The 12,915-nt window shown below is 38.1% G+C and overlaps 1 protein-coding gene across 5 annotated transcripts; it reads left to right on the forward strand.

Annotated features, from left to right (window-relative positions):
• The first annotated feature begins 2,176 nt into the window (after positions 1-2,176).
• Positions 2,177-12,762, forward strand: CZH5orf34 (chromosome Z C5orf34 homolog). 5 transcript variants are annotated; one of them, XM_059836866.1, is made up of 12 exons: positions 2,178-2,486; positions 2,763-2,852; positions 4,945-5,588; positions 6,193-6,288; positions 7,392-7,515; positions 8,361-8,452; positions 8,662-8,731; positions 9,031-9,201; positions 9,615-9,703; positions 10,423-10,515; positions 11,385-11,425; positions 12,175-12,762. In XM_059836866.1, the coding sequence occupies exons 1-12, from the start codon at positions 2,292-2,294 to the stop codon at positions 12,366-12,368; spliced, it is 1,899 nt and encodes a 632-aa protein (XP_059692849.1). In that variant the 5' UTR covers positions 2,178-2,291; the 3' UTR covers positions 12,369-12,762. The 5 variants fall into 5 exon arrangements, 4 of the variants coding, with proteins under 4 accessions (XP_059692850.1, XP_059692849.1, XP_059692852.1 ...); XM_059836868.1 differs by having other exon boundaries at positions 2,181-2,339; XR_009485120.1 differs by lacking the exon at positions 9,615-9,703 and having other exon boundaries at positions 2,177-2,486; positions 12,175-12,271.
• Positions 12,763-12,915: the final 153 nt, after the last annotated feature.

Below are 12,915 nucleotides of genomic sequence, written 5' to 3' on the forward strand. Positions count from 1 at the left end.
AAAATCATAATGTGAGACTTTCATTCAAAGTAGCATAGAAGTTTATAGTCCATATAGTACATATGAACTTTGTAAGTGCTTTCAGTCTTTACTGCAGCAGGGAAAAATTGGTTTTAACTCTGTCCTACTTCATTAAAAAACCAGGATAATATTTTCGTTAAACACTCAAGTATTAGCCACTTATCTTAAATCTCACAGAACTTCAATACAAGCTAGTGAATGTGAGAGAGCAAAAGAAAGCAGCAGGTTTCTCACTGTCAGGATCCTCTTGTCTGCTGCTTGTCTGCCCACTCTTAATCACCCATTGTTCTGTGTATGATAGAGATGAGTAATGAGAGTTTAAAGGTTATTTCACCTGAATTTTATCATTTACAAATTTCAAATTCACTGTGTAAAATTGAGTTTCTCATCTACAGGTTTCTGAACTATGCCTTGCAAATGTACAACTTTTTAAAAATATTTTCTTAATAGCATCATGGTAAATCAGTGCAGGCACCGGTGCATGGAAAGCAAAATTTGGGAGAGATGTGAAGCAAGGTTCTTCAGCACTGGTTCTGAAAAGAAATAGGCTTTACATTCAAATTTGAGCATGAGACCCAGGCTTTACAGATCAGTAAAAGTATGTGCACTATTTCCCACTCTTGACAAATTATTATGATTTAGCAAAAAAATTTAGTATTTGAAAATCACACTTTGTTTAAACAAATTTCAGAATGGGTTGCAAGAATTGCTGCTTTGCATGTGCTTTGCTGTTGCATGATTTTCATATCCAGAAATGCAGCTTGTTCTCAGTATTTCCCTTTAAAATCTGCAAAGAAGTTCTTGCTACTGGCCTTTGGCTTTTTTTTTTTTAACAGATGAGGTCACTGGGTTTTAACTGTTGGGTTTAAGAATAATTGTACCACTAGAGAGAAGCAAGACTGGCCCAACCACATGAGGTATCACAAACTGCACATAGCTAGGTTGCTTTCTTTTTTCAATAGAATAATCTGTTGTGGCACTGAATGTAAGTGACACTCGGTCTGGTTTGTACTAGTAATCTTTATTTTCCACTGGGACATTATTTTCTTATTGTATTCTGCCTTTCCTTCCTATTACATACAACTCATTGAATTACTGACAGCTGAAGTTTGCAACTTCTCTCTGACCAAATTATAGTTCTAATTATCCAGTTGATGCCTGTGGATCATTAGTTGATACCAGAACAGAAAATGACATTCCAGCCAAAACTCAGGGAAGCTACTACACAGTACCCTGAACAGCTGATTTGCCACCTCTACTTCAGCCTGTGTGACCTACTTCCACAGTTCCCATGCTGAGGGTTCCAACCAGAGCAGTGAAATTGTGAGCAAAATGCAATGCATCATCCATAAATAATAATATTCATAATTCATTCATAATCCCAATATATACTTTGAAACTTGCTTCAGACACCTACTGAACAGGATAATACTCATTAAAAAGGGGTATTCTGAATAGAATCAAGGTTTTTTGATGTTGGCTGTGTCAGCAGCCACTTGACTGGGTGTTGATCTACTCTCTGCTAAGACAACAGCTGTCAAGAATGGAAGGTTGCACTGAATGCAGTCAGTCGATGATTGCACTGATCTGAGGCACCTGTACTTCCCTAAGCAGGTAAGGGAGCTAAGAGAGACCATATGGACTAGTGGAGATATTCAACTGCATTTGCTGAGGGCTGGGAGTGGGGGTCGATAATAATTGTCACTCAGCTGCGAACTGTCAAGCCACTTAAACTTACAGTTTAATCAGCTTTGATTAAACTGTAAGTATTGGTGGAGGGTGTATATAATCGTCAAAAAAAGGCAACTAGGCATCATGTTAAAATTGTCCTTTGGCATCTTGGTCTTCCTGTTCAGATAAGACTTCTACTGCCCAGCTCTAGATAGAGAGCTATGTGTTGGCTCACCCCCCGTTTTCAGCAAATAAAAACTTATTTTAAAATTTATTAAGAAAAAAAAAATACAAGGACACCGTGCGCAGTTCCCTCAAGCTCATTTTACAGATGTGTGTACGAAATGCCCTCATCTTGCCTGAGGGAGCAGGAAAGCGCCGTTGCCACACCATCGGATTGAGCTGGGATCACCAGCATATCAGGGGAAGCTCGGCGGATTTTGGGCGGAGCTCGACTAGAGCTCGTGGCGGAACTCGGGCGGAGCTCGGCGGGAGTTCGGGCGGTCGCGCCGCCCCGCCGTTCCCGCCGTGCGGCGGCGCGGCCGCTTCTGTCGCCTGGGTCCGAGAACCGTTCGTGGTTCTGGCTCGGCCTCCGAGCAATGGAGGCAGAAAGGCTGATGGTGTTGTTCGGGGACGACTCAGTGGAGGTGCACTACGCGGGGGGGTCCCGCTTGCTGCTGTCTCCTTGCGGCTCCGAGTACCTGTACGAAGCGGCGCTCCCCGCTGCCGCCCACCCGCTCCAGCCGGCGGAGACCACCCGCCAGCGGGTCGCCTTTGTCGTCAGTGCCTACCGGGTATGCGGTGGGCAGTGCCTTTGGGGACGGGAGCGCTGTCCCCTGTCCCTGCGCCGTCCCGGGGAGCATCCCTTGGGCAGTGCCAGAGTTGCCTTCCTGCTCGGGAGCGGGCCGGCCCCGGGGATCACGGCCCCAACAGGAGTTCTTGTTTCTCTCCGTAAAAAACGGATTGGGTTTCATAGCCTTACCTCCACAAAAAATATGAAATCAGCATAAAATGTTATCACTGCATGTACAACATCGTAATAGGGTTTGTTTTTCTCTGCACTTTAACAGGAACAACTTCTACGAGCGCTAGATTTCCGGAACGCGTTTTCTGCTCGCCCGTACTTGCCTTCACGTGTTATACCTCCAGAAAGAAAAAAGGTGGGATTACACATTAGGCAAGTAATGCTTTCGTAAAAAAAACTTCTCCAGTGGATTTAATATAATTTCACATGCCTGTGTGTGAGGGCCGTGAAGATCTATCGAGTGCAGTTTGGCTAATGGAACTGTCATCTTTCTTAAATTACTGCCGTTTGTAATTACAGTTTTAACTGTTACTTAGACTTCTGTTAATGCATTTTCTTTGTAGAAAGAAATACTAAAAGTTAGTTTATTCCTAGCAAGGGTAAAACCTAGGATTTTGTGTGTTGTTATATTTTGGCAGTAGAAACTTTTCAGGGAGGTCACAGTGCAACAGGATGGTATTTTCCGAGGCTGTCAGATCTCCCCGTTGGAGTACTGTGAAATTGCTGCTGGGATCTGTGGGAGGAATGGGGCAATGTCCAGGTCAGACTGAACATCCATGCAGAGAGCAATTTATTTCTGGAAGCCTTGCTCCAGATTAGCATCTCTCTGGGCGTTCCCAGTGAATATGAATGTCAGCACAGCATGGTGGGAATCTCAAGACAACTGATTAATCAGACGAGTTTTAAAGCTTTTAGACTGACCCTTCAGTAGTAACACCCTTCATGCTAATGTTTAGCTGCCTAAGGCACTGTCACTCAGTGTCACTATATACTTAATTAAAAGACAGCCGTCCTTACCAGTCATGCATTGAGTGCAACAGAGCTGATGCTCTGCTCTTAGCACTGAGGAGTCAGTTCCACTTTCTCTCAGCCCTTGAACAGTCTGGCTTCTTTGGAGATTGGCTGGGTTTCTAGACTGTTTTTAACTTACAGCATCCCTTGTGACTACTTGCATCAGGATGCTGAAGGTAACTTTCCTCGGCCACAGCAAGCACCTTACCATGTTGGTTGGCTTCTCCCCCACACCCCTTTTCTGTTGCTTTGGTTTCTTCCCCCTCACTTTCAGAAAAACTACTGCTTCTCATAAAGCTAAAATACTGTTTTTAGAACTCCTGAGGTTGTCCTTGTCCAGTAATTTACTATCACTTTATTGTTCTGTGGTCTGTTACCAAACAGTGCCCATGTTTTCAAGGCTCTTGCTGTTTCCCACACTCCAGTGGTCCACCATAATAAAGTAAGAGTTACTAAGCTTCAGCTCTCATAATAAATTGTTAATGAGCCTGACAGGCCAGCCCGGGGCCGAGCAGAGTTAACCTAAGGCCTGAGGCCTGTTACTACCGTGACAATACCTTCATGGGTACAGAAATACTTAGACTGTGCTACTTGTCTTATGCTTGAGTTCAAAACAACCCGTTCCTTTGGTGTGCTTAGGCTCTCATTTGGCCACTCCCGCCACCCACTTGTCTAGACAGCTCCATGAGGGGGATCTCGTCAATGGTCTGGCCAGTTCACATCTGCAGCTAGTATTCAAAATGCAGGTTAGCTGTGCATATGTGTTCAGTGGTATGTTCAGTTCGCTCTTGTCCCATTCCTAGAACTTTCAAACATTTCATACTGATTAAATTGGTGGTAAGCATTGAGAGTGTTTTCATGGGACTGAGAATTACAACACCAGGATTCTGGTTGGTGTCAGTCAGCTCAGAGCCCATCCTCCTATATAGAAGTATATATAACTATATATAGTTAGGATTGCCTTTCCTCATTGCGATAACATTATGTTTATCTCAGCTGAAGTTTTACCTGCAGCCTTGTTGTCTGGTATTGATTATTTTTTGGTGTCCTTTTGCAATTCTTTATCAAATTCACTGATAATTGCTATGAACAAGCTAATTTGGCCATTCTCTCCCTTGTTTCTGAAGTAGCCATTGGAAACACAAACATGTACAGTTGTGCCTGGTCAGTTGCCCATGTACCTTAAAAATTAATGGCTGGATTAAATTAAAACATTATTGCTAGATAGAATTCTGTTAGTACAGGAGGAAGCAGATATGAAGATTAGATATTTTGCTTCCTCTGAGTTCATACACACAGATAAATAGAGAACATTTCTTGCCATTCATCACCTTGCAAAAGGAGTGAATTAATTTAAATGTAAATGCTTCATTGCATTTCTGGGAGGCAGGTAATTTTTATCTTGCTACACATTCCAATCCTTTTTCTTGTATTAGATTCTTCTCAATGATATCTTTGAAATTAAATGGCCTGACCCTGCGACAGCTGATCTGACAAGATGTTTAGACAATGGCTGTGTGAAGATCTCATCTGTAGATGGCTATGCTCACCTTTACTTGTCAAAACTGCAGCAAGAATTTACAGTGGAGTTCTTATGCAAAGTCAGCCAGTCATCTGCAGCATCCTTATGCTCCTCTGAAAGGAACAGCAGCTATCAAAGCAGAGATCAGTGTGGAAAACCAAGTAAAAATTCTGCTGCAGAAGTCTCATCAAAACAAAGAAGAATAGAGACTAGGAATAAATGTGGCTGTGCTGAAGGTAGATACAGGGAGCCAGCCAAACCAAAGGAGCACAGAGATGGAGATGTAGTGCCTTTGTTCCACACAAATTGTTCTTCTGAATATACATGGGTTACACAGCACTGGACTGTTTCCTTGTGCCCAGAAGAATGGAAATACCCTTTGTCCTTGGCACTAAAATGCTGTAACTTACATACTGTGGAAAATGTAATAAAGACATACGAGACAAACAGCTGTACAGCTGTTGAAGGTGATGTTTTAGCAGAACCTGAAACACATGGAACAGTTTCTTGTTTACCTACAGCTTTGCCACTCAGCTGCAGAGCCCCACATCTACACAGGTAATTTAAACTCTACTTTGTAGTTGTTATCATATGCTTTACAATTCCGCAGTTTGGATCTTCAACTTCTAGCAAAATAATTGAATCCTAGCTATGAAGAAAAAAGTTTAAAATTACTATCAGTTGTGGATTTTTTAGAAACTTCTTGAAACTTGACATTGTAAAACCAATATTCTGTAACCTACTCTAATGAAGCTATAGTAATTAGTTCAGATTAAAAACTATATATTTTCTGACATGCTTTATGAATATGTAAATGAAAAAGAGAATACTGAAAAAGAACACAGGTTTTGTATTGGGGTGGGTTGATTTTTCCTCTTCGGTTTTGAAAAGAGTATTTTTGAGGTGGGCCAGTGGCATATGTTGTCTGTCAGCATCACTAAAAATAATAAAAAAAATCGTTTGTGGGATTGAGAAGTTTAATTTGGTAACTAAAGTGGATCGCTAAGGAATTGGAGGAGTATGAAAATATGTGTCCATTTATCATCTGAATAAGTGTGCATGCATCAGTTCTAGTTACAGAAGTGATTACCAGCAAACACACACACACAAAACAGCCAATATATGGACTTAGTGAGGCTGTCATTGTATTTTACACACACAGGTGGACATTCTGTGACTTCTTTCAGAATGAAGATACAGACAAGTATTCATTCCATCAGCTAATTCAAGTTGTGTGGTGCCAGGGTGTTTTCTACAGGTATGTAAGAGGCCATTTGTTATCTGGAACACTTTATTTCTATGGGAATTAAGCTCTAAGATGAAATGTCTTGGTTTGTCTCTTACTCGCTCTTTGAGAAATGGAACACGGTCTTCATGTCAGAGTCTGTTTCTGCTGTTTGTTCACTGGACTTCACATTTTCTAGCATGGTATAATATCAGGCCTGAATCTGAAGTCATGTTTAAGTGATCTGATAATCTCATTTTTTAAAGGCTTACTGGACAGCTGGAGTTCCCACAGATTTTACTTAAAATAATGGTACTTGGTTTCTTTGCAAATTAGTTCTCTCCTCTTGCTGCTGAAGATTTCACAGATTAGAAGTGTTTATCTTGGTGACCTACATTATTCACATGTTCAGCTGTGGATTTTCCTGGCAAGTCACCTTGTCCATATGGTTAAGAAAAAAAAAAAAAAAACATACAAAACAAAACAGAAAAAAACCCCAACCAACAACAGGACTTTCAAGTTGAAATTCCTGTAACTGCTATTAGCACTTTGATAAAAGCATCACAAGTATTTAGCCCTTTAATCTTTCTGCTGAGTGTTCTTAATTTTTCCTCAGTGTAATTCCTAAATTTTCATCTCATCTAAACAAAATGTTTACCAGCACTTAGAGTTTTTTAGAGCTTTTTTCCTCAGTTAAGACCTTTAGATTGTCCAGGAATTGTTCAGTCTGGCAGTTTTCTGTGTACACTAGGTGTGGCTGGTCTACTAAGAAGATTGCATTTTTCTTTACAAGATCACTATGTTTTGTGGTCAGTGGAATGAGCAGCTCTTGAAGGTGTTTATCTTGACTCAAAAAAAGCTTTCTTTAGGTTATTAAAATCCCACCCCTATGCACATGTGCTAACAAAGAGCCTAGTAATATTAATATTCTGTGTTAAAAGACATTATTGGTACATTCTACTGTTTTTGAAACAGTAGAAATTTTTCACGCCTGAGTTGCTGAAAATGTGTCTCTGCTTGTTGTTTTCTTCAGGTTTAACAACCTGCAGGTTTAATAACAGGCTCAATAACCTGTTTTGCTTGTCTAGTGACACAGCACTTTAAATACTTTCTAAAAATCTTATTATTTTTCTTAGATTTATCCATGGTAGGACAAACATCACAGAAATTTATCCTGGTGACGACTCATTTTTCAAGTCAGAGGGAGAATTTTTGGGGAAATATTTTGTACGTTATGCAATCCAAAAAGGAACAAAAAAGGTAAGAAACTATTTAAAAACTAGAACTACTTAAAAGGATGTTCCAAATTCCTTCAAATTAGCAGCTTCCTTAAGACATTTGTCTATGCAGTGTGTAGTGAAGTTCCTGCACTGGTAATTACTATAATGCCTTAATCAAGCCATCTGTCATACAAAAAGATGAGATTATTCCTTCTGTTTCAGAAGGTATTTCTGTAAATTTTACACAGTAATAAAATTCTTCCTCATTGTGACATTTATTTTATCAAACTCAAGAGTAAGATTCTACAACAACCATTTCTCATGAATTCAGAAGTTTAGTCTTGAAGCAAATGTTATTGATTAGAGTTTAATCTCTTTGTACTTGGAAGTATTTTCTACTGTATGAAGACTGAACCTAGAAGATGCAGGTTTTGTTCTGGCTTTGCTGCAGACCAGTTGGTCTGTGGAAAAGGATTTTGTCTTTGTGCCTGTCTGTTAAGTTCCCCCAGAGGAGAGGTCCTCTCAAGTGCTAATGCAATACCTTGTATTTTTAAAGCAGAGTTAAGGATCAAGTTTGTACTCTTGGAACCTAGCCTTTAACTTGTAGTCAAACATTGCTGCTCAGTAATGACCTGTAGTCTACTGTCTGACAGGAAAAGTTCCTGGTTCTTACAGAGTGTAAAGAAACTGAGTATTTGAATTTTTTTTCCCACAGGCATAGGCTTAAGGATACAATTTTCAATCAGATATTTGTCTGTGTTCTGTGGCAGATTTAAATGTGATGATAGTTGGCTTCTGGGAGGTTAGAAATTTTATAATTTGCTCTTAATTCTGTTTTCATGCTACAGTACCTGTAACTAACTCTTCTTTCTGCTCTTTACTCAGGTAGAAGAAAAGATGTATTCAGTGATCAGCCTACCTCCAGATGTGCCAGGACATCCATACTCAATATCCTCAATTATTACTCAGGCAACCAAGTAACTTTACCTTTGTTACATTAATTCTGCTGACTTAGAAAGGACAGGAGTCAAAATTACACAAAATGCTTATTATTAAAGTATAAAAATTAAAGGAAGTTATCTTAGCACTGAGGGCATATCTAAACTTACAGAACAAAATTTGCAAGTGCTTGGAAGACATAGTAGGAATTAAATGCTTGATACTTTGGTTTTTTTTCTCTCCTCAGAATTCTTCAGTATTGCTGCAAAACAAAATTGTCATTAAGTCATAGTTATTATCTCTGCTGCTGGAAAGTGGTATGTAGCTGAAAATTTATAAATCTTGCAGTGTTATAAGGATGATTCTACAGAGTGTAGGGAATAGGACATAATCTAGAGGAAAGAATCTAAAAAGTGTATCTTCACAGATAGGAAGGCAGATATTTGGGAATCAAAAGCACGCATTTAAAAGTTATATTTAAGAAGCAATTGCATGATGAAGAGAGCTGGTTGTGATCTGGAAAAACAAGTGAATAAAAAATCTGGAACAGATACAGACAGTTGTAATGATGTAAATAGCCTTTCTTCAAGTTTTTAATGTATTTGTTTGGTTCTAGGTATCTGAGACTGATGGACGAGAAATGTTGCCGGTTTTGCTGCATGAAAAGGTTATTCCCAGTACAGGAAGACTGGTTGTGTACTCAGATCATAAAGTCCATGCTGTTTTTTTGGATAGGATGTCCCTGACTATGGTTTGGGATTTCAGCTCTTCCTCTAGCGAGATCCAGGTAACATGTGACTTAGAGGAAGGACTATTCCTAAAGCTTTCCATGAAAAAGTGTTACTGGGAAAGTAATGAGAATACCAAACAAAAGTTCTGATGCCAATAAAGTACAAAAACAAAAAAGAGTTGAGAATTCTACAGGTTTGGAGACATTTTTATACACTTCTAGAAATAATTTATTCTTGAATAGCACAAAGGAGGAGTTGGGGCATGTTCCAGGTGTTTTTCACTGCATTTGTCATAGCAGACTATAGCAGATTCTATCCCTAGCAAACCACAGACTTGCAAGTTTTTAAAGAGGATTGTTCACAGATGTTTCATTCTTAAATTACCATATTATAATTGAGGTTTTTTCCCCTTTGGACTGCAGCAGAAAATTAGTATTTGAGTTCGTTGTTTTTTTTTTTTCCTCCTAAGATAAATGAAGATATAGGGTGGTGTAAGTTAACTACTCCTGATGGGCTACAGCAGCTAATACAAATAAGTAATCCTGGAGTCTATGAAAGGTAATTTGAATTAGTTGTTCAATTTAAATATAAAAATTATTCTTTATAAATCCTCTTAGATGAAGAAACAGTATTTACTGATAATAAACTGGTAGGGATGGACCAAACACATAATGATAAAAGCTCCATCTTATTTCTGGCAAAGATTCGAGACCTGTGTGACTCAGGGCCACTGCATGCTGTGATTCCATTATAACTGTTATGCAGTGTTTTTTTAGAAAAATAACTAGAGCTGCAACTTGGCATTTACTACAGTGGATAAAAAAACCACACAAAAGCATTTGTCCTATATAGAGTTGATATATAGAACTGAACAGCACTTTATCCAATTTTTGCTTTATTACAGATATTGACCTCTGCCTACAGATTGTTTTCTAATCTGCTTGCTGTAATTATAGCCTCATTATGGGAATAATCAGAAGTTTTCTGTGCTGCATTTTAGCAAGCAGATATTCACAAACAAAAATTAACACTTGTACACTGTTCATTGCAAAACATACAGCTTTATTATAATTTACTATAACTCTATAGATCTAAATATGAAGAAGATTCTAGACAAAAAAAATGGCAAGGTAAGCTAGGAGAAAAAGCTAGATTTTGAATCATAGCTTTTTATTTCAAATCCAGGTGTATTCCTTAGTGCCTTCAGTTTTTCTCTTAAAAATGGAGTTTATTTCTCATATAAATGACTAGTTTTTTGAATTTTCATATTAACACAGGTACATCAGAACAGCAATAGAATGGTGCAAAAGTTTGAATGAAAGGAGAGAGATTGCTGAATATCCTGCACACTCTGTAACTGAAGAAAATTGGTATTCATCTTTATCCCAAATAATTGACTATAAATAACGTTGAAAACAAAACTCAAAAATATTATAATCTGAATTTTATATCTTGCATTTCCTAATGGTCAAAAATGAAAATTTATTTTTAAAGTCCATTTATTTTGTATATGGTTTCATATTTTTCATTCAGTATTCAAAATGTTCAGTGAGTTTCAGGTGAAGGTTTCACTGAGTTTTGCCTCTCTTAAAAATCAGAAATCCTTTGTCAAAGGACAGCTAATGTTACAAAGATGGTGTCTTGCAGTGAAAAGATATCAGATCAAGAAAGATGTTTTTTAACAGAACATCAAGCATCTAAAACAGTACTTTGAACTGCCTAATGACAGTTGTATCTCTTGCTGATGTATTTGTCCTTTTTAATACATGCTACTGACCAAAAATCTATTGACATCATCTCTAAACATACTGGGATATTAAAAATGTGCTAATTGAAATCAATTGCAGTTGCATTTGCTACTTTCTGACCAAAAATCTACTGACATCATCTGCAAACATTGGAATATTAAAAATGTGCTAATTGAAATCAATTGCAGTTGCACTTGTTACTTAAATTATAACAGATTCAGCTGATGAATTTTATAGCATCAGCTATATTATATTTATAGCATTTTATAGCTGATGAAATGAAAATTCTATCTCTATTTATACATACTTACAGCAAAGAAACTATTCTTAGAGCAGAGACCAAATTTTTGAAACACAAATGATTTACAAATGTCAGCCATTGAATCATAGACAGAGATTTTGCTAATCTAATTCTCAGTATTGCTGGAAACTGTTAAAAAAATCTGAAGTGGAATATATCCTTGAGAAATAACCTTTCTTTTTTTGGACAGGTCTGCTGATGCTGAGCTTGAAAAAATACAGAGATTTAATTGTATCCTTTTAAAAGCTGTAAAGATTTTATTTTCACTTTTATATTCTGCTGTTTATCTGTATATTCAGATCTGCACTTTAGATCAACAAAGGCTCTCTGTCTTGATCTTAACTTCTTTTACTGTCTCACTTCTTAAAACAACATTTTCTTACTTATCTTTTTTGGTTTATCACTTATGTTGTGGGAAAGATTAAAAAAAAAAAGCAGTGTGGAAGTACAAAACTAAAATGTAAAGTCACCAGAGAACAAAGCCCTTTAATGTGTATTCCATCAGTTTTGCTAAGAGTCATCTGCTGATCTGTTATTGAAAGAGGAACAACACCATTGCCTTTGGGCTTGTTGTTGCAGTACAGTATCTTTCTGTTTATCAGCTACCTTAGTATTGTTCTATTGTGTTCAGCTAGCTGGAAGTGTGCACTGTGCTGAATCTGCTTTAAGCCACTCTAAAACTGTCTTTAAGCCAGTGTTCAATTCTATTAGTATGAAAAGTGCATGCTGTTAAACTGAAGTGTAATACCCTTTTTCTTTTCAAAGTAACTTTTGAATAAATTGAAGTCTAAAAGACATTTTTCTATAAACGTTGTAGACATTTTAAGTAATACAGTCTTTTTCTTCTTTTACCTGTATGTAATTACCATGCTACAAAATGTGAGACTTTGCAAGGCAGAATGATGAATACAAATGCAGAGACTAATTTTTCTCTTTAGGAGGAAGAGTCTGAATTTTTTTCCTTAACAAAGTAACACTAGTTTTATTAGACAATAGCAACATTCTGAAAAGGTCATCTGCCACAAAATCCAGTCCATCTGGTATCACTGCCAGAAACAAAGAAAATGGGGGTGAGACAGAAGAACTCAGTGAAGATTGCGTCTTGGAGGCTTTGGAAAAAACTTCTAAAGTCATTCAGGATATTGAATCTCTGCTTGCCGCTTCTGGGAGGTGAAGCCCTGTGTTCCCTGTCCTCACAGGAGCTGTCCCAGCTGTGTCTGAGGAGGCTCTGCAGGGAGAGAGGAATGAAGGCTGAAGCCAGAGGGACAGGTTGCCAGAATATTCCTGGTGAAGTCTGTCAGGTGCCAGTGTAATATCAGTAATAACGGCAGTGCTATATTTGGTATAGGGAAAGGGAACAGTTGCGATAATGCAGCACTGCTGTGTAAATAGATCAGGCCTGACCTGACAGTACTGCTTTTAATGTTTGAATATATGTTCGAATCAAGTGGATTGATGGATTGCTGCTGAAATGACCAGGGTAGACACGAGAAGTTTTCACTGTAAAAACGTGCTTTTGTTCAGATGCTCACACCAAAAAGTCTTAATAAAATGTTTCCTAAATGCTTTCCATAGTGCTCTCTTTGAGTAAATAAGTACTAATTTAAATACAGAAGACACTTCTCTGCTCTGTGGTCTGTCAGAGGCGCACCATGTCCTTAATGACAAAACACTAAACTCTCATCATCGATATCCCTCCCAGCAATTAAAGGAGCCAAACT

Source organism: Haemorhous mexicanus, chromosome Z (genome assembly GCF_027477595.1).
Source record: "Haemorhous mexicanus isolate bHaeMex1 chromosome Z, bHaeMex1.pri, whole genome shotgun sequence".
Taxonomy (NCBI): Eukaryota; Metazoa; Chordata; class Aves; order Passeriformes; family Fringillidae; genus Haemorhous; species Haemorhous mexicanus.